General features: G+C 38.5%; 1 protein-coding gene across 9 annotated transcripts in view; it reads left to right on the top strand.

Annotated features, from left to right (window-relative positions):
* Nucleotides 1–21,230, top strand: part of ERC2 (ELKS/RAB6-interacting/CAST family member 2) — an 833,583-nt gene that overhangs the window by 362,953 nt on the left and 449,400 nt on the right. For all 9 annotated transcript variants that reach the window (XM_078853606.1, XM_078853612.1, XM_078853608.1 and 6 more), the window contains one exon: nt 10,486–10,623. In XM_078853606.1, the coding sequence (XP_078709732.1) occupies nt 10,486–10,623 (138 nt within the window). The remainder of the gene's footprint in view (nt 1–10,485; nt 10,624–21,230) is intronic.

Genomic DNA, 21,230 nt, shown 5'->3' on the forward strand with positions numbered 1-21,230 from the left:
GGTGAGGCCTCATCTGGAGTACTGTGTCCAGTTTTGGGCCCCACACTACAAGAAGGATGTGGAAAAATTGGAAAGAGTCCAGCGGAGGGCAACAAAAATGATTAGGGGACTGGAACACATGAGTTATGAGGAGAGGCTGAGGGAACTGGGATTGTTTAGTCTGCAGAAGAGAAGAATGAGGGGGGATTTGATAGCTGGTTTCAACTACCTGAGAGGTGGTTCCAAAGAGGATGGATCTAGACTGTTCTCAGTGGTAGCAGATGACAGAAGGAGGAGTAATGGTCTCAAGTTGCAGTGGCCGAGGTTTAGGTTGGATATTAGCAAAAAGAAAAGGAGGACTTGTGGCACCTTAGAGACTAACCAATTTATTTGAGCATGAGCTTTCGTGAGCTACAGCTCACTTCATCGGATGCATACTGTGGAAAATACAGAAGATGTTTGTTTTTATACACACAAATCATGAAAAAATGGGTGTTTATCACTACAAAAGGTTTTCTCTCCCCCCACCCCACTGTCCTGCTGGTAATAGCTTATGTAAAGTGATCACTCTCCTTACAATGTGTATAATAATTAAGGTGGGCCATTTCCAGCACAAATCCAGGTTTTCTGTATTTTCCACAGTATGCATGCGAAGAAGTGAGCTGTAGCTCACGAAAGCTTATGCTCAAATAAATTGGTTAGTCTCTAAGGTGCCACAAGTACTCCTTTTCTTTTTGCGAATACAGACTAACACGACTGTTACTCTGAAACCTGTTGGATATTAGGAAACACTTTTTCACTAGGAGTGTGGTGAATGATTCAGAACTGTGATAAGTATTGAAACGACATACAAAAATGAAGAAAATCTAACATACTTCGAAAAGATTTATAGACCATTTCCTCACTACCCTGATAAAGACAAGAGAATAGTAATAACAAATAAATTACCATCATATATGTAATTGGAAGCAGCAAATCCTCCTCCTTTAACTCTACTTCATAAACAAAATCTTGCATTTTTCCAAAAAATGCTGTGTATTTTAACATATTTTTCTAATTCATATTTATTGTAATTTTTATATCTAAATGTCTTATAACCATATATTTTGATTTTTTTGAATTTATATAAGTGTAGGTTGTATAATTTTTTTCCCCTCAAAGAAGAACAAAAGTTCACTGTTCATGTGCTAAATCTGCAAGCACTTACAAGGACTATTCTCTGGCTTGATCATTACAGTGTTCTGAAATGTCAAACTATCGAAGCAAAAGAAGTGCACAGTGAAAACATTTTGTTACTCAAAACCCTGATTAATAAAATAAGAGTGCAGCTTCCATGCCATGGAAGCTGATGTAGGGCTGTGGAGGCAGATTGTGTATATTCTTACTGGATCAGGACCTTATGTAGTTACCGTAAAGTCTGTTAAAGTAATATTAAAAATTACTTTTCATCTGCCTTGACACTTGATGACCACACTTCACTCTGTGAAATGTTTCTGGATACAAATCAATGCTTCTTTCCAAAAACTATTCCCTGTGCTATCTGCCTATCATGTAGCCGTATTTTTTTGCCCGAGTATGTTACAGTAGGCAAAAAAGTTTAATCTGCATCTTTAAAAAAATTGGTTTTGTTCTAACTGATTTTAACTAAGAATGTATTATCACAGCGGCTTAAAAATTTAGTAAAGTGCACAGTCCTTTGTACAACTCTCTATTTTTTTATTTTTCTATTGTATTAGGTCCTTACCAGAGTTATTTCTTTAGTGATACCAGATTCTGAAGTATGTTGAGATGTGTCTGAAATGGACCATTTGCAGTGTGAGTCAGAACATTTACCATGAGTCACACTAACCAATATAAAGTAAATTGTGTTTAAATAACCAGGTATGGTTATTTGCATTTGAGCTACCCTTAATATTGTCTTTTTTCAGTTGAGTAGTTCATTTTTGTATCATTCATTATGTTTGTGTGCCTCTGGGAGGGGACTAACATGTGAGAATGGATGCTAGGGTTCAAAATTCTTAGTCTTAAAATCCAACCACGAAAACAGTTTCTGAAGAAAAAAACATATCTGGGGAGGGAAAAGGGGAGCTTGAAATTCTGTCTTTTCCATTGCATAAATGTTTTTTCTATTCAATCTTTCTCAGATTCTGTTAACTTTTTCATTAGAATGTTATAATAATTTTCAAAATATTGTTTGGAATTTGGTTTCTTTAAATACATAAGTTTTTTTACTAAATAAAGAATGAAAAAAATTTATAATCACAAATTCTGTTTTTCCTGGGTTTTCCTTTTCGATGTAAATGAAACTAATCTTATCTTTTTTGAATCACTTTACTGGAATATGTTGATTCCTTCTGTAATGTGAAACGAATTTCAGAAAATGATTTAGGTCTAGAGAAACTAAGAGGAGTCAAACAAAATTAGTTTTAGGACTCAAAGAGCCAGTATTACAAAATATTTGTTGTTTAAGTCAATTAAAACCCATATAAATCCAAAGCAGAGTAGAAAGTATGTTGAGCTAAATTAATTGTATTAGCAAATGTTTAAGGTTTCATAAAAAGGCCATAGGAAATTTTCTCTGAAAAATTCTGTTACACCTTATTATAGATCGTTAAAGACACTATTTTGTAAATTGTCTTTGATTATATTATTTTCTTGCAAATTACAGAGTACAGTATCTTAGCTTTAACTTGGATAATGAAATTTTTTTTTGAGAATGTAGCTTTCTGTAGAATTACAAATAATGTCAGCAGGTGAGATTTAATTTAATCCGTTGAGTATTCAAGGAGTGTTCCTGAGACAGTCCCCCAAAAGTGACAGGATTAGCACTTGCAGTTTATGGACAGGATGCCTAATAGACCAGACTATTATCAGAAAGTGTAATGTATTTTAAAAAAAATGTATCAGTAGTGTCAAATTTAAATGATGAGAATATACACATTTATTAAAATACTGAAAGATTAGATGAATTTATTTTTTTAAAGATAGTGGCGCAATGTCAGGGCAGCAAAGGTAGATGGGGATTACATGTTGACAACCTGATGGTAATGCATGTCCCACCTTGCCAGAGGCATGCATGTGAGAAATAAAATTAACATCTCTAATGGGCTAAACTGGCTGCTTCTGTCTAATCTATCTTCTCAGATAGTAGGGGTCTGTGTATGTATATGTGTGTATATGTATCTGTGTGTGTGTATATATATGCATGTACATACCTACATGTATGTTAGAGAGAGACCAATAACCTGTCATAAACTATATCATTCTCAGTTTAAAAAGCCCACGAAGAGCCAGTTAATTTGATGTGTTACAAGATTTTAGTGTTTAAGAATACAAAATCCCATTGTGCTCCCTACCCCTATTGAGAGATCGGTCCAAGTTTAGCTAACCATGAGATCTTTTCTGTGCTAGAAGATGATTATTAAGCTCCTGTCCAACCTCTCTTTTAAAAAAAAAAGACTTTTTCCTTTCATTTTACACCAGTATAATTTAAATAACTTCTTGGAGCTACTCCAGATTTGTACCAGTGTAAGTAGGAGACGAAAGAGGCTATTTGTGTATTGCTTTATCTGTGGGCCATGAACTGAATGATCTACATTAAAACAGGAATGCATCCGATGAAGTGAGCTGTAGCTCATGAAAGCTTATGCTCAAATAAATTTGTTAGTCTCTAAGGTGCCACAAGTACTCCTTTTCTTTTTGCGGATACAGACTAACACGGCTGCTACTCTGAAACCTGTCATTAAAACCGTTGTAATTCAATGTGGATGTTTTTAATTTGCTGCCTGTTCTCTTTACCTCTGAGGGAAGAATTTTGTTAAATGCTGTAATATTTTAGAACATGTTTTCTTGGTTAAGGCTTGGATCATATTTTAAAATTAGTTTGAAGGGGAAGGAAATCGTATAAAATACTTTGGAATTCAGATAAGCACTGCACATAGGAAATAAGTACTTTAATTTGGGGTGCCTACATGGGTAGGTCAAGCTGATAATAATAGAAGAGCAGATCCCAACTTTGAATATTGATTACATGTTTTTGGAAACACTCTCCTGGTATTTCCCCCCTCTATTTGAAAATATATTTTGATGAAGCTGAAACATGCAGTGGCTTAAATATTCCACAGGGGGTCATGAAGTAGTTGTTAGAATCATTAATACTTGGATAAAAGTAAAGAAACATGGTGTGCAAATCTCGAAGTACCAGTTAGTGTAATTTTGGATGTGACTGTTACAAATGCCATAAAATAGGTGTTAATGAGTTTGGAACTTTTATCTCCTATATCTATGTCTGAACAAAAATATATGCATGAACAAAAATATTACTATGTATGAAATAGAAATCTACATAATATCTTTCCAGCGTCTTGTCCACCCCCACTCCCTTTCTGTTTCCTCGAAGAAGACAGATATCCAGTAATACTCAGAGAGATGGAGCATGTAGTGTCTCTTGAGCTTTAACTCTTTATACAGAGCCAAATTCCAGACATGGACAGAATTTGTCCAGTTGCTATGATGCATATTTATATATTTAAATGTCAAAATTAAAATAGCGTCACCAATATCGCTGATAGCAATGATGAAAATGTATGGAGTATACTTGGTGTGTCTTTTTTTTAAAGCTAGTATTTTACTGTGTCACAGAGCAAGTAGGGATTTCTTACCCATAGTAATAATGTCATACTCACATCACTGTACTATAAGAAGTTTAAATTAGGATACAGTATTGGCATAGTACTATCTGACATATCGACCTAGCCACTCTTCAGATTGCAACACATTTCGATAAAGAAATTACCACTAGCATGTGCGCACAGACTCGCGCTCTCTTTCTGTGTGTGTGTGTGTGTGTGTGTGTTACACGCAAGCCCTAACTGCTAATTATAAGTTGTCAAAAATATCTTCAATTAACCTCACACATTTTAAGATGTTTTTTCATGCCAATGTGCATCCCCGTTTTGCAGTGGTTATACATTCTTGCTTATTAGGGGCCAAATTTCTGCTGGCATAACTCTGCTGAATTCAGTGGGGTTAAATGAGCAGAGAATTTGGCTTTAGGTTTGTAATAAATACTCTAGTATCCTCTAAATAATCTAGTTCAGCTATAACAGTAGTAGTGGGTCTGATTCTGGTTCAGCTGAAGTCTTTGAGCTCTTTTGGATGAAAGTTGCTTTGCATGTGCAAAGTATTGCATTATTATATGAAGTCAATGGCAAATTTTCTATTGATTTCAGCACATGCAGCATCTGGTCTAATGTGTGCTCTGCTGGAGTCTATCAAAGTAAAGATTCAGGCCCTGATTCAAAACAGTGATTAGGTGCTTCCTTAATTTTAAACATGTTCTTAACTGCTGTCCTGACCGGGGATGCTTTCCTGAATTGGAGCTTTAATCTGAAGACCTTAAGTAGGAAGACTTAGTGAAATGAATGGGAGTTTTTGCCTGTATGAGGTCACATGTCAAGCTCTGCAGAGGTAATATTTTTCATATAGAGACTGGAGCACTGATCCATTTAATGACTTTCACTGCAATTGGATTTTGAACACATTATTTATACAGTTTTTCCAGATTAATGTTAAACTAATGAGAGATAACATTGGAGCAGCTGGATTAATCTGTACACTGAACCTTTGTGATTAATGTGGAACATGTTGATCACCCATGAGGTTGATGTGCAGTGATTTGAGAAAAGCATTTCCTCAATAAAGGCCCCACTGAACCGTTAAGGTTGCAGTTTCCATCATATTCAGCGTTGTTGTTGTTTTTTTGCCAGGTTGCCAGGACCTATGTAAATGTCATACGGGAAGTTTAAAAAACTGCTTCCTATTAAAAATGACAGAATATAGATAATTTAATCAATACATTATTGCTTCAAACTAATGTTTGTTTAAGCGTCTCAGAATTTGTTTTATAAAATGTCATGACAGCTTGTTCTATTATAAATTGACAACCTCTCAATGCAGTTTTCCCATTATTTATCTTCCTTTACTATTACTATGCATTAATATATTATGGGATTTTATATAACCTACATCAGCCATAAAAGGCAGGAACAAAACACTATTGAAAAGAGTGGTCTATTTTTATCCTGCATCAATATTCAAATGGGACTCTTAGAAGACTCATATAAACCAACCACAATGCTAAAGATGTCTATTTATTCAGCATTATGTGGTTGGCTTCTACCATATAAGGCTTTAGTTGTAAAGATTTTCAACAGCTATGAAATAATCTTCCAACTTCAGGTTTTATATATGCACAGTAGTAAGTCAATGACAGGAAGTCTGTGGCAGTTGCTTGGCCATTCACATCTATAATATATTAAGGAAGAATAAGGGTTTTATAAAACTGCCTAAAAATATATATGATAAAATTCTTGGAGACACGTTTGTGTGAAAGTGAGCATAGTAGCTAAAATGTTTATTTTTAAGTAGAGGAAAATCAAAGTGATTCAACCAGTGAGTCTGTCTTCATATATCTTGTAAGCCCAAGCTACAGTATCTCTGAGTATAAAAACATAGTTGTTGAGCCTTTAACACTACTGTATGTTTAACCCTCCTCCAGCCAAATAGTTCTGTGCTTCATCCGGGAGAGGAAGAGGATAACATCCTTGACAGTTCCTTCATTAAGCTTTAGTGAATATAATATCTGATACTATCCGAGGGCTGCTGCTTAGATGAATAATGGCCAGGTGTAACGTTCTTAATTTAAGTGATTTTTGCCATAAATTGTGTTTATTTTCACTTGTGGATCTGTACTTGAGGGACTACTGTCAACAGAAATAACATGATAGTAGAGCAACCTGACCAAAGGCTCTGTTGTTGCAGGATCAGTTGCACAAACGGGAACATTGCGTATGGTAGCTCCATTGATCTATTTTTGATACATGTGGGTATATCATTCTCTTTATTCTAATCCACCTCTGAAGATATGAAGTGGACAACAGCCAGAAAACTAAAACTGCTATGATAGTTCTGCATTCGTGTGTGTATATAGGTATTCATATGGAATAGGTTCTTACTGTACATTGTCCATTGGAATTGAGCACCCTTAGGTAATAAATCAACTTTTAAAAATATTTAACTAAACTCCATGTAATAGAAGAAAATCAGCTTCAAGAATGATTAATGAAAGTTGTCTTACTCTGTGATGACATTTTCTGACCATTCGGGGTGGCATTTATATCACACTTATCCAAAGGCATGCTTTTTTGAAGATGTCATATCACTTGGAAAACTTCAGAAAGATAAGGTTATACTCTTTTTATGCCCATTTACATAGTAGACAGCTTAAGCAATTTGCTAAGGTCTTAGAGATGGTCATTTGCAGAGCTGGGAATAGAACACTGGATTCCCGATTCTAACACCCCTAAAGCATTCAATAAGATAAATCAAAATGAAGTACCATAATGAGGGAGGAACAACATAAGGAGTATAGGGGAAAGCTGAAGTGATGGAAGTGGCACTGATTTTCTAGACTGTTTTCTTTTGATTTGAGAATATTGAAAGTTGTAAGCTTACATAAATATGGCTTTTGTGATAAAGTTCCTTCTCTACCTTGGTGGGTCCTGCGCTTATTGGCGGATTTTGCTTGCCTCAGAGATTCACAGTAGCCCTCAGTTTGGCCACTTTCGTGGCTCAAATCTGCCGTTCACTCAGATAACCTCATCAGTGGCCAGCATGGGGGAAAAAAGAGTAAGAACAATCCCCACAGTTTCTGCTGATCCACCATGTGGGTTGGGGAACAGCCTAGAGACCTTCCCCTCTGGTGGAACCTCCTGTGTTGGATCAGGAGTTGGGAGGTTTGGGGGGAACCCGGGCCTGCTCTCTATCCTGGGTTCCAGCCCATAGCCCTATGGGCTGCAGCTGTGTAGAGGGCCTCCAGAAACAGCTGTGCAACAGCTACAATTCCCTGGGCTACTTCTCCATGGCCTCCCCCCAACACCTTCTTTTTCTTCACCATAGGACGTTTCTCCTGATGTCTGTTAACACTTGTACTCCTCAATCCTCCAGCAGCATGTCCTCTCGCTCCCAGCTCCTTACGCACACCTCACTAACTGGAGTCAGAGCCTTTTAAAACCAGGTATCCTGATTAGCCTTAATTAATTCGAGCAGCTTCCCAATTGGCTATAGGTGTCCTAATTAGCCTGCCAGCCTTAATTAGTTCTAGAAAGTTCCTGAGTGTTCTGGAATAGTCCCTGTTATTTTACCCAGGGAAAAGGGACCTGCTTACATTAGTTCCAGGTTATCTACTTTCGACCACTCTTTTGTAGCCATCTGTCCTGACCCTGTCACACTTTATATACGTTGTAGTTATAGCCATATTATCAGCTCTGATTTGGTCTGTTTTCCCTCTTGTATATTTTTAAGCTTTGCTCATGTTTGCCTTCTTACTCTTAAGAAATTTTATGTTGTTTGCAGTGTTGTTGCAGCCAGGCTATGAGCCACTGTTGGTCACATAATATGAGAGAGAAGGTGGGTGAGGTAATATAAAACCAGTGTCTCTGATAAGTCCATGGTTTTTAGTGTCTAGCGGAGTTATGAATTTAAGTTCCTAGGCTTGTCTTTTGAAGGTGTTGTGCACGTTTCCTTTGAGGACGAGGACTGAGCGTTCAGATACGGAGTGATCACTTTGTGAAAAGTGTTCACCTGTGAGTGATAGGGTTTTTTTTGTCTTTTATCATTTTTCTGTGTGAGTTCATCTGAGAGTGTAATGATTGTCTGGTTTCACCCACATGGCAGTTGTAGGGGCATTTGATGCACTGGATGAGGTACACACCATGTTGTGATAGGCATGTGTTGGACCCATGCATCTTGAAAGGTGTGTTGGGGGGGTATTGATCATTGTAGCAGGGGAGGTATATCTGTATGTTTTGTACCTGTTGTTCTGGTAGGGTCTGGTGCCGCTTTGAGTTGGTGTGTCCTAATCCTGTGAGGAGCTTGCTTCTGCTGATGATCTTGCCCAGATTGTGGGGGGTTGTTTGAAGGCCAGAAGGGGGAGAGGGTTCAGGAACGATATCTTCCATGATGTGATCCTCATCAAGTATGGGTTGTAATTGTTTGATCATATCCTGCGTGGGTTCTAGCATGTTCTTTGGGGTTTTTGTTGAGATACAATTTGTACATGATTCTTTAATAATAATAATAATAATAATAATAATAAAAAAAAAGTTCCTTAAAAGTATGTAATGCAAAAGAAATATTTTAAATGTATGTATTTTTAAGTCGTATTATTTTTCCTCCTTGACATTTTAAGTTTGTAAAAAAGGAATATTTTGCATATGCTGGGTTTTTTTAGATAAGAGGCACATGATATGAAGTAAGAGAAATAAAAGCATATAGTCAATGGTAACTAATGTAGTCCCCAGGAGAAGATCCAGGCTACCAATCATGTACAAGAGTTATAATCTGCAGTTTAGCTTGTTTGTTCTCAGGCTATAGATAATGGATAAAAGTGCCTGGTTTGCTGCCAGTACATGGTTTATTTGCCAAATATGCTGTTTCATACTTGTTTAACTTGATCCATATCACAAGTTCTTCCTATTAAGAGCCTGCTTTACATGCAGTTACTTTAAATCAGTTACCCACAAAAATATTTTATGGTATAGACTTTGCTCAACAGATTTGGCACATTTTTTCAGCTGCAGTCCTGAAATCTTTGTGAGCATGATTCACACTGAAGTCAGTAGGAGCTTTCAGTGCACAAGGAGGATATGTTTAGTTCTAACTGTGTGGAAATAGGGATATTCTGACATATATTATAAACTGATACCTCAACAGATTTTCCCCATTTTATATCATAGTTGACCATTCCTGCCGTGTTACTATGTATTTGCCTTTGAGAAGTGAAAGTTGGTCCAACTTTTAATGTTCATACATTCATGCTAGCAAAACCGTGGCTAAGAGCAAAAGTGCTGGTGGAGACTGGCTGCCCAGATTGTGCATTCCACCAAAAATTTAAGATGGACCAAGCCCCACTAGTTGTCTGTGAATTATGCCTTTGGGGCCATGCTCAGGTTATACAATGGAGCACTCAGAAAAATGAGAGAATCGTGTCAAAATATGTATCATTAAAAAAAATCTAGACATATAAATTAGAGCTACCCCTGACCAGCTGCAGTTTACATATTCAGTACTGCTGGTTGCACCTTCAAAAGGCTAACGAATGCTGGGTGCACCTCCAAGAGTTTGGTTCAAATAAACATTCAGAAGTTTAAGACGCTTATCCATAGGTTTTGAGGCTTCCCTTCTTCTTCCGCAACACCCTCCAAATCCACCCCTTCTGCCCCAAAACTTTCTAATATGTAACCATGAATACTGAAAGAATTGAGCAAAAGAAGAAGTTTCTCTGTTGTTCATCATGTGCGGTATAGAAGATCTGCAGTATCCTGAGGGATACAGCACAGTGCATGTACATGTAGCTGTTTTAGTAATGCAGATTATTATGGCCCAACTCTCTGCTTGAATGATAAGAAAATATTGATTAATACTGTGATCTATTTTTATTTTCAGATCGAAAATCTACAGGAGCAACTTAGGGACAAAGATAAACAGCTAACCAATTTAAAAGACAGAGTGAAATCGTTGCAGACGGATTCCAGTAACACGGACACAGCTCTAGCAACATTAGAAGAAGCTCTGTCAGAGAAGGTAATGTTTAGCATGTAGCAGTGTTATACGGTGCTCTTTCAATGAGGGGGTGAAGTGTGTCCAGAATAAAAAGATGCTTTTTTGAAGTGGTGGAGCACCAAAGAAAGAAATGAAAGAAAGTTTATGTAAAATTACAGAATTAACCCTTAAATAATCTGCTCTTTATTTTTATTTGGAGTTTTATGCCTTTAACTTGCAAATGACTTCATCCCACATTAAGTGGTGGGTTGTTGGAGAAGGTGAGTTCCACCTTTAAGGATTAGAGAACCAGAAAGTTACCTGGTACAGAGCGGAGGCACATGCAGCACCATGCTAGGTCAGTGTGGGGATGGTCAGGTGACCAGAAGAGGGGTGGGGACTATTGGTACCCAAGTCAGTGTAGTACATAACCTGGTTTTGTTTTCACCTGGCATTACTACTGTCTTAGAGCCTCTGGGCAAACTCTTGGGGTTCAGATCTATCTGGCACCCCCTCCTGAGAGCCACAACTATACAATCCCCTGCCCAGCCCCTAAAACTAGTGTTGATCCCTCAGATTCTCCCCATACCTTGAACTCCCCCTCTTCCAGAACTCCACCCAAAAGTGTGAGCCTTATAGTTTACCTCTTCAGTTTGCGAAGGGTGGCCCTAATAGGAGCACAAGTCTCCAGCTGGCATAGTTCTGAGGATCATTGGGACACACAAAACTCTCCATCGCAACAAGGTAATGGTCCAAGGAGAGGACTGCAACCTGTATATGAATTTCATTGACCTGACAAAAGCATTTGATACAGTCAGGAAGGCCTTTGGAAGATGATGGCAGAATTCAGTTGCCTGGAGAAATTCATCACAATGGTTCGGCAATTCCATGATGGCATGATCGCTCGTGTTGTGGAAGATGAGTTATCTGAACCATTCCCAGTCACCAGTGGAGTCAAGCGGGACTGTATATTGGTCCCAACCCTCTTCAGTATGATGTTCTCTGTCATGCTTACAGATGCCCTTTGTGACTGAGACACCAGGATTGGCATCAGATACTGGACTGCTTTTCAATGTGAGGAGACTGCAGGTGAAGACAAAGATACAGGCAGTGACTGTTTGCAGTCTTCTGTTTGCTGATGACTGTTCCCTGAATGCCAAATCTGTGTCTGACACACAGTGAAGTATGGACTATTTCTCTTCAGCTTGTGACAACTTTGGTCTCACAATTGACATCAAGAAAACAGAAGTGATATATCAGCCTGCACCAGGAAAGCCTCATGTAGAGCCTACTGTCACAGTGAATGGCCAAACCCTGTATGCAGTGGACAAGTTCACCTGCCTCGGCAGTACACTCTCATGTGCAGTTCACGTTATTGATTAAACCAACGTGAGACTGCCAAAGCGAATGTGGTCTTTGGCAGACTACGTGCAAATGTGTGGGAACGTAGAGGCATTAATCAACAAAGCTGAAGGTCTACAAAGCCATTGTGTTGTCAACTCTGATGTATGCCTATGAAATCTGGATAGTTTACAGACATCATGCGATGAAGCTCAATCACTTTCACATGTGCTGTCTGAGGAAACTAATGAGGATAAGATGGCAAGACAAGGTTCCAGATACTGAGGTTCTCAGACAGGCAGGCATTCCAAGCATCCCTACTCTGATGAAAATACAGATAAGATGGACATGCCATGTCACCAGAATGTCAGATGGGTGACTGCCAAAGAAGATCTTTTATGCCAAGCTAAAGGAGGGAAAGGTGCTCTTAGGGAGGCCAGAAGAAATGTTTTAAGTCACCCTCAAGTTATCCTTGGGGCATTTCAATGTTGACTGAGAGTTTTTTTGGGAAGATCTCACTCATGATTGTTCTACCTTGTGAAGCCTCATCCGTATTTGAGCTACAGTCTATGAACAGAGGAGAATTGCTGAGGCAGAGCAGAAGCACCAGCAGCATAAATCTCGCAACAGTAGCATGTCTGCCAGTAATGAAGTAAGCCATAGTGGCATCTCTTGTTCAGTGTGCCACAGACAATTCAAAGCTCAAATTGGCCTGATCAGCCTCACGTGTTCACAGAAACCAAACCAATCAGTGATGTCATGGTCCGATTCGAACTTGAAGGATGAACAACATCCTCTTCAGTGGGTCATATGATAGGTGCAACGCATAGCACACAGGCACTTTGCACAAGACCTAAACCACCATTGCTCTTCACTATCAGATTAAACAGAGAGAGTAAAGATCATATAAAAACATCAAACCTGCTGAATGCAATGCTCCTCCTTCCAACTCATGCTTTCCCTGGGGGACCACCTGAGTTCAGGTAGGCAGGGTTCTCCCTTGCATCACCCTTCTTGAGTAGCTGAAGATGGTGAATACCCTGAATAGATCAGCTTCTGCCCTTTATATAATGTTCCAGTGCCTCCATCATATGACCCCCAGATCAGCCTCAACTGGTGATCCCATACTCCTATCATGTGGCTTCATAGCCAGGCAACCTCTCCCCTGACAAACCAGCTCTTTTGGGTGGGAGCCAGCAATATAGTCTCCTGTCTTTGTCTTTGAATAGAGGACCACCCTAAGTTATCAATATATAAGTTAACTATTATTAATCTCCAAATGTGATAGTGGATAGTTAATAATCCATATATAGTCTCCTGTCTTTGTCTTTGAATAGAGGACCACCCTAAGTTATCAATGCTCTATGGTCAGCACTGTGTCACTAAGCCTTGGAATTTCAGTCCAACATGGAGACTCAGGGACAACAGAGAAGACCACTAGCCCCTACATTCCAAATGGACTTTACAATTTAATAAATTGTACAGACAACTCACCCAAATCACCACACCATCTAATAAAGGACTTAGATCATTGTTAGGTTTCCTGTTGTTCCTGAAACTATCTGTGAGACATCCCTCTCTGCACTATCTAATGCTATGGAAGGAAGTGCATGATCATGATGCCTGTGGCTGTTCAGAACAGTTCTTATAGTTCTCAGCAGAAGACATCAGCTCAACAGTTTTGCCATTTAGACAATCGCCATAAAAGTGGCTTTGCCACTTCCCTAAAGTGATTATTTGTAGGTTCATTTTAAAAAAGTATTTGTAAACCTCCCCCTCCCCCAAAAGGCTCCCTCTTAAACACTTATGACTAATAAGGGTAAGATCACCCCACACATTAAAAGAAAAATTACACACACACAAAAAAGTTATGATTTTCCCAGCAGATATTTAATCCCTGATCTACTGTTATGTAGTGCTACAGATTTCTATACATTCTCACAGCCATGCAAACGATGGTCTTAATGAACAGGAGTCAGCACTTGATCTCCACAAGATAAATAGCAGATAGACTTTTTGAGCCCTGTCTATACTATGTGAAATGTGGATTATTCACTGACTGTGGTTTAACCTAGGTCTACTTAACACAGTTCAAAACTCCCATTGAAATACATGGGAATTAGGTATCTAGGCACTTTTGAAAATCCCACTAGGGGTCTCTCTGCAAGTTTAGGCACCTAAATAGCCTATGTCACTTAAAGCCTGATTTTTAAAGGTAAGTCCTATTGAGACTTATGTTTCTAATTCACACACTTTTGAAAATTAGACCTGAAGTTTAGGTCACTAGTTCGCTACTATTGTATGTGCTAAAACAGTTCCCAGAGTATTAATACTGAATGTGGAAACCATGTTTTGAAAATTCAGTCAGCAAAACACTTAAGCGTGTTGTTGAACTGAATTCAAAGTCAGTTTACTTTTGTTAGTGTGGACAAGGCTTTATTCAGAGATTCATAGATTTTAAGGCCAGAAGGGACCATTGTGGTCATCTAGTTTGACATCCTGCATAACACAAGTCATATGACTTAAGTCCAATAGGTGTATTTGAACTAGATCATATCTTTAAAAAAAAAAGTCCATGCTTGATTTGAAAACGCTCCACAGAAGAATTTTGTCCAGAGAATATTAAAACATAAAAATAGCAAACCAAATAATGACAAAAAATCCCACTTGATGCCCCACAATCAGATGGTTTAACTGTTTTTCTCCTTTAAAATGTTTTACTGTAAAAAGGGCCCTAAAACTGGCTTTTAGTTTTGTGTGTATGATTCTAGGCACACTATCGCTTACATTAGATTTGCACGTACAAAGGGCAGCTGTGCAAACTTTGTGTGCATACAGTTTGCAAGTTCTATAATTTATTTCCACAAATTTTAGTGCATTGAGAATTGCACATAAATAATTAGATTTTGAATTAGAAAACATCTCCTTTCTTCCCTGTGTCAGGATCCTGAATTCGACTATCTCATGGTCACTGCCTCCCAGATTCCCATCCACTTTAGCTTCCCCTACTAATTCTTCCCAGTTTGTGAGCAGCAGGTCAAGAAGAGCTCCGCCCCTAGTTGGTTCCTCCAGCACTTGCACCAGGAAATTGTCCCCTACACTTTCCAAAAATTTCCTGGATTGTCTGTGCACCTCTGTATTGCTCACCCAGCAGATATCAGGGTGATTGAAGTCTCCCATGAGAACCAGGGCCTGCGATCTAGTAACTTCCGTGAGTTGCCGGAAGAAAGCCTCGTTCACCTCATCCCTCTGGTCCGGTGATCTATAGCAGACTCCCACCACGACATCACCCTTGTCGCTCACACTTCTAAACTTAATCCAGAGACACTCAGGTTTTTCTGCAGTTTCATACTTGAGCTCTGAGCAGTCATACTGCTCCCTTACATACAGTGCAACTCCCCCACCTTTTCTGCCCTGCCTGTCCTTCCTGAACAGTTTATATCCATCCATGACAGTACTCCAGTCATGTGAGTTATCCCACCAAGTCTCTGTTATTCCAATCACATCATAGGGCAAACAGTCCTTTATCCAAAATACCAAATGTTTATAGCTGTTTTGGTGTTGAGAATAATTAGGATTGATTCTGTTTCTGGTGTCAAATAACTTGCAATAATGTGCAAGATTCTAAGGAAGTAATTAGTTAGGACTATGCAGGAATAATTAATTGATATATTTGCAGTTTCTTCTAGGCAATGAAAGCTCTTTAAAAAAGACTAAAGGTACACTTTGTATTAAGCCAAAAATAATTTTATTCCTGCCCAGATAATTTTTTAAAAATAAGAATAGGTAAAAACACTATTGACTTCCTTGATGTTAATATTAAACTTTTCAAATAGCTTAGCTTTAGCACTGGCCCAGCTCAAGAGGTTGCTTTCATGAAGCAGATATTTATGAAATTGGTCTTGCCATACAACTGCTGTAGCCCCACATGGTAGATAAGCAATTGAGTATGTCTGATAATAAAGCAGCATGCTGCTACAATTCAGTTCCTGCTTCTGTGATAAAGTGCAAGTAGATTAGACCTGTGAGGTACTAGATTAGTGCACAAGGAAAGCTTGCCAGTGCAAATAAGACTAATACAAGACCACATTGTTGGGATTTCTGCAAGTTAGCTGTTAATCAAGTAAAACATGGTATATTAGGCCCTTTTAACACGTTTTTGACATCTAGCCCCCTGCAGCTGACAGTTAAATTAGCCTTCTTTTGTGATTGACTGAGAATAATTTTATACTATTTAACCATTAATAAAATGTCAGAGTGAGTATTATGTATACATTTAATATAGTTCATTATATAGGGAATATTACCTTATGTAACTAAATCTTCAAGGTGGCATTGGTATGAAAAACAAAATAAAAACACTCTAAAGTAATTTATGCCTACAGCATGTATATACTTTAACATTTCTTAATTTACATTCAATGCAGCAGGATAATCTTTGAATTTACAGTTTAAATATCCGCCTAAGAAACTGGGAATGTATTTATTATTAGGAGTGAGTTTGGGCTCTTAATAACATACATCATCCATGTCTTGTGTAGCTCACAATATGTGACATGTTAAAAAGTAAACTTAGTACACTTTTGTCATACTGCTCAAATAAAAAAAGTGATGATGTTTCTATTTAAGGCCCCATTCCTGCAGCGTCATCCACATGGGCGAACCTCTATGCCTACACAAAGTCATATTGAAGTGGCTAAAGGAAATTGTGAGACTCTGGATGAAATCGTGACCTCTCTGAAGTCAGTGGGAATTTTGCTATTGACTGTATGAAGCCAGGATTTCACTCTCTTTTGAATATGGTGTATAGAGCTGGGCAGCCTACCACTGTAAAAATTATATAGTCTTGGAAAGGGTTTTAATGGCTAGTCGGCCTTTTGTCCTCTGCCTTTGACAATTTCTTTTTGCTGTATGCAAGATGGAACACATCTAAGTACATAAAGGAATGTCATCACTATGTAGCTTATCTATGTTAGAAAGAGAACTATATAATTGTTCAACATTGTCTTCAGCCGGAGGTTCTCGTAGTAGTGTTTAACTCTTTAATATAGATGTACACTTATCCAAGGGGATAAAGGTGATTTTCTCTGACAAGTAAATGCAGGATGTAAAATGAGAGAAGAACACTGAATTTCAGGCTCTTTAAAAAATTGCTCTTCAGAAGTGCAGTAGCAAATAATATCTGTTCTGTATCAATGTTCTTATTACAAGAACATCAAACCTAGTGCTGATTATTTTCCTATGTCAAAAAGTTCCCAAATGTATGTACTAAAAGTCCCGCAAGTGAAGCCTTACTATATAGTTAAAAAAGCCTTCACTTGAACGTTAAAAACTCACAACCTTATTAAACATTAGTTTTGTGCTAATACATACAGTTAAATTACAGAGCATTCAATATAATGTACGTTTTTGCTTTGAAGGATTGATGAAACAGGAAGCGCGATAGCCTGATGTACCATATTGTATAACAGAAGGAAACAGTTAAACTTCTTGGAGAAGCACAAATATTTTCAGTACTAATAAAACAGGTCTATAATGATCACTACTGAAACATAGCACATATTTTACATGTACAGATCAAGCAGGAGACATGACTGAGTTCTCAGTTTATCCATTATTAAACATCCAATTTTTATACCTGAAGCAAATAGCTGATAACTTCCTTATCTTTTCATTTGCAACATTGTTATACAAATAAATGCTAAAAGTGGGTAAATACAGTGGTATTTGCACATTAAACACAAAATTTAGGAAGTGTGAAAGCTATGATTCTCACGGTCATGCAGCTATGCTCACATTGTACATACTGTAAAGCACACATTTAGCATTGTCTGGCTATACCGAAAGAAGGACAGGGGAAGCTTGATATGGTTTAATCAGGCTGCAACTTTATTATTATTAGATGTCTGGGACTTACCTGGCAGATAAAAGTATCTGCCTGAGGGGCTTTCGCCAGTTCCCCTCTTTTTCCATCCAGGTCCTCCAGGCAACGCAGTACTGTGATCTTACCATCCCCCACTCAAATGAGGGTTAATGTGGGCTACAAGAAAGGGGAATTGACTCCCTACTGTACTAGTCATAGGAGCCCTGAAACCTTCCCCGCCCCCCCCCCCCATTATGCTCCTTTAACAATCCCTCCTTTTTAAGTCCTTTACCAAGCAATTGATCAGGTCACTGTATACCTTTCCTATGGAGTACCTGCACTGGACAGCCTATTAATTTAGACTTTTCAGTTTAATTTCCTGAGATTTTTGAAAAAGGAAAAAAAATATTTTTCCTGGTCTCCATCATCTGCCTTCTTTTCTCCTGTTTAACCATTACAGGTTTACCTAACCTCCAGCTCTATCTAGGTCCACTGCAGCATGAAGATTATCTCCCCCTTGGCCATTCATGTCTGAAAAGCTTTTTAGACAGTTTGATTTGGGAAGGGGACATAGTTGAGAGTCAGGGTGTCTTCTGAGCTAGGTGAATGGGTAAATTTTTCTTCTCACATTTGGAGATTAATAATAGTTCCACTTCCAGGTGGGCTTATGAGCATGAGGGATCTTCAGGAGAGCCATCTCCTCCTGACTTCCAAACGTTCCCCTTAATCACAAGACCATAGAACAATATTCTTCGCACAATTAAAATAATGAAAATATTTATTTCAATTCAAAAGACCCCATTAAATGAATATTATTTTAAAAACCCAGTAAATACATATAATGTGCCCTTTAAACTGCAGGAAAGTGATAAATCCTGAAGGGGTTTTATGCAAGAAACACATAAGAATGACGATACTGGGTTAGACCAATGGTCCATCTAGCCCAGTATCCTGTCTTCCAACAGTGGCCAGTGCCAGATGCTTCAAAGGGAATGAACGGAACAGGGCAGTCATCAGCTGATCTATCTCCTGGAATCCAGTACCAGCATCTGGCATTCAGAGGCTTAGGGACACCAAGCGCATGAGGTTGCATCCCTGACCATTTTAGCTAATAGCCATTGATGGACCTATCCTCCATGAACTTATAGTTTTGGTCTTCACAACATCCTCTGGCAATGAGTTCCACAGGCTGACTGTGCATTGTATGAAGAAGTACTTCCTTTTGTTTGTTTAAACCTGCTGCCTACCAATTTCATTGAGTGACCCCTGGTTCTTGTGTAATGTGTAGGAAAAAGTGCTGTTTACCCCTTCACATTCTTTGTGATTTTATAGACATCTATCATTATCTTCCTTTAGTCTTTTCTTTTCCATGCTGAACAGTCCCAGTCTTTTTAATCTCTCTTCATATGGAATCTACTTCATCTCCTTAATAATTTATGTCGCCCTTCTCTGTACCTTTTCCATCTCCAATATATCTTTTTTGAGATGGGGTGACCAGAACTGTATGCAATATTCAAGGTATGGGTGTACCATGGATTTATGTAGTGGCATTATGATATTTACTGTCTTATTATCTATCCCTTTCCTAATGGTTCCTAACATTCTGTTAGTTTTTTTTGATTGTCACTGCACATTGAGTGGATATTTTCAGATAACTGTACACAGTGACTCCACAATCTCTTTCTTGAGTGGTAGCAGCTAATTCAGACCCCCATTATTTTGTGCCTATATAGTTGGGACTGTGTTTTCCAATATGCATTACTTTGCAATTATCAGCTTTGAATTTCATCTGCCATTTTGTTGCCCAGTCACCCAGTTTAGTGAGATCCCTGTCTAACTCTTCACTGTCAGCTTTGGACTTAACTATCTTGAGTAATTTTGTATCATCTGAAAATGTTGCCACCACACTGTTTACCCCTTTTTCCAGATCGTTTATGAATATGTTCAACAGCACTGGTTCCAATACAGATCTCTGAGGGATGCTGCTATTTACCTCTCTCCATTTTGAAAATTGGCCATTTTTCCTACCTTTCGTTTCCTGTCTTTTAATCCATTACTGATCCATAAGGGAACCTTCCCCCTCATCCCATGACTGTTACTTTGCTTAAGAGCCCTTGGTGAAGGACCTTATCAAAGGCTTTCTGAAAGTCCAAGTACACTATATCCCCTGGATTAACCTTGTCCGGAGGTTTGTTGACCCCTCAAAGAATTCTAATAGATTGGTGAGGCATGATTTCCTTTACAAAAGCTGTGTTGACTCTTTCCCCAAATTGTATTAATCTATGTGTCTGATAATTCTGTTCTTTACTATAGTTTCAACCAGTTTGCCTGGCACTGAAGTTAGGCTTACTGTCCTGTTATTGCCAAGATGATGTCTGGAGCTCTTTTTAGAAAAAAAAATGGCATCACATTAGCTATCCTCCATGTGTCTGGTTAGTAGTTCCTCAGTTTCACATTTGAGTTCCTTCCGATCTCTTGGATGAATACCATCCGGTCCTGGTGACTTGTTGCTGTTTAATTTATCAGTTTGTTCCCAAACCTCCTCTATTGACACCTACATCTTTTGTTATCACCAAAGGGTTTTGTGCTTAAGTAAAGTTGGAGCCATGGAAGCTGAAAAGACTGGTGAGGCCTGGAAAAGCCCTCCCTGTCTGCTGGAAACACTACTCATGCTCCACTTTTCCCACCACTCAGTTCCAACACCCTCTCTCATGCTGGGAAGCGAACAGGCAGACAATACATGATGGCCACTGAAGACAGTGGTGGGGAAAGAACACATGGTAGATATTTGGGGAAAGTGAGGGAAAGCAACTAGTGACTGTGGTACAGAAGCTGGGGAATGCAAGGCTCTGCCTTTTTGGAGGAAAGGGACTTTTTTGATGCTTCATAGAGTGGGCTAAGGAAGGGGAACGTCTTCATTGGAGGAAGGAGAGTAAAGAGGAGAGGAGGAAGGAAGGGCTGCTGCAGGGGTGGGAGCTGAACTTGTTAGGCTCACACTCCTCACTTTATTCTCATTCTATGTGTCTTAAAGGTTGAGGTTATGCCTTTTACAGATTTCTGTTGTAGTTTGGGGGGATAGGAAGGGAACAGTTTTGGAGGGCCTCTAAGCCTCTAAGAAGGATTATACTGAATGTCTAGAGAGGACAGTTAAATAACTAGATATTCTTAATAATAAATTTCAGTATAAGTTCTGTAAATGAATGAATGCTTCCCCCCCCTTACACGATAGCTAAGCTTTTTACAAATAAAGTGAGCTGATGAATAAAACATTACATGTATTACAGTATAACAAGCTATGCATAGAGCAAATTAACATGAGAGAAAGAGAATGTATGTTATTCTGACTATTAGACTTTCACTAGCCATGGTCATATGTTGCTATGCAGCAGTATTTTAAGAGTTGGTACTGCTTTTATAATAGAGATTTCATGTATCAGTATAAAAA

The sequence above is a fragment of the Lepidochelys kempii genome, chromosome 7 (assembly GCF_965140285.1).
Source record: "Lepidochelys kempii isolate rLepKem1 chromosome 7, rLepKem1.hap1, whole genome shotgun sequence".
NCBI lineage: Eukaryota > Metazoa > Chordata > Testudines > Cheloniidae > Lepidochelys > Lepidochelys kempii.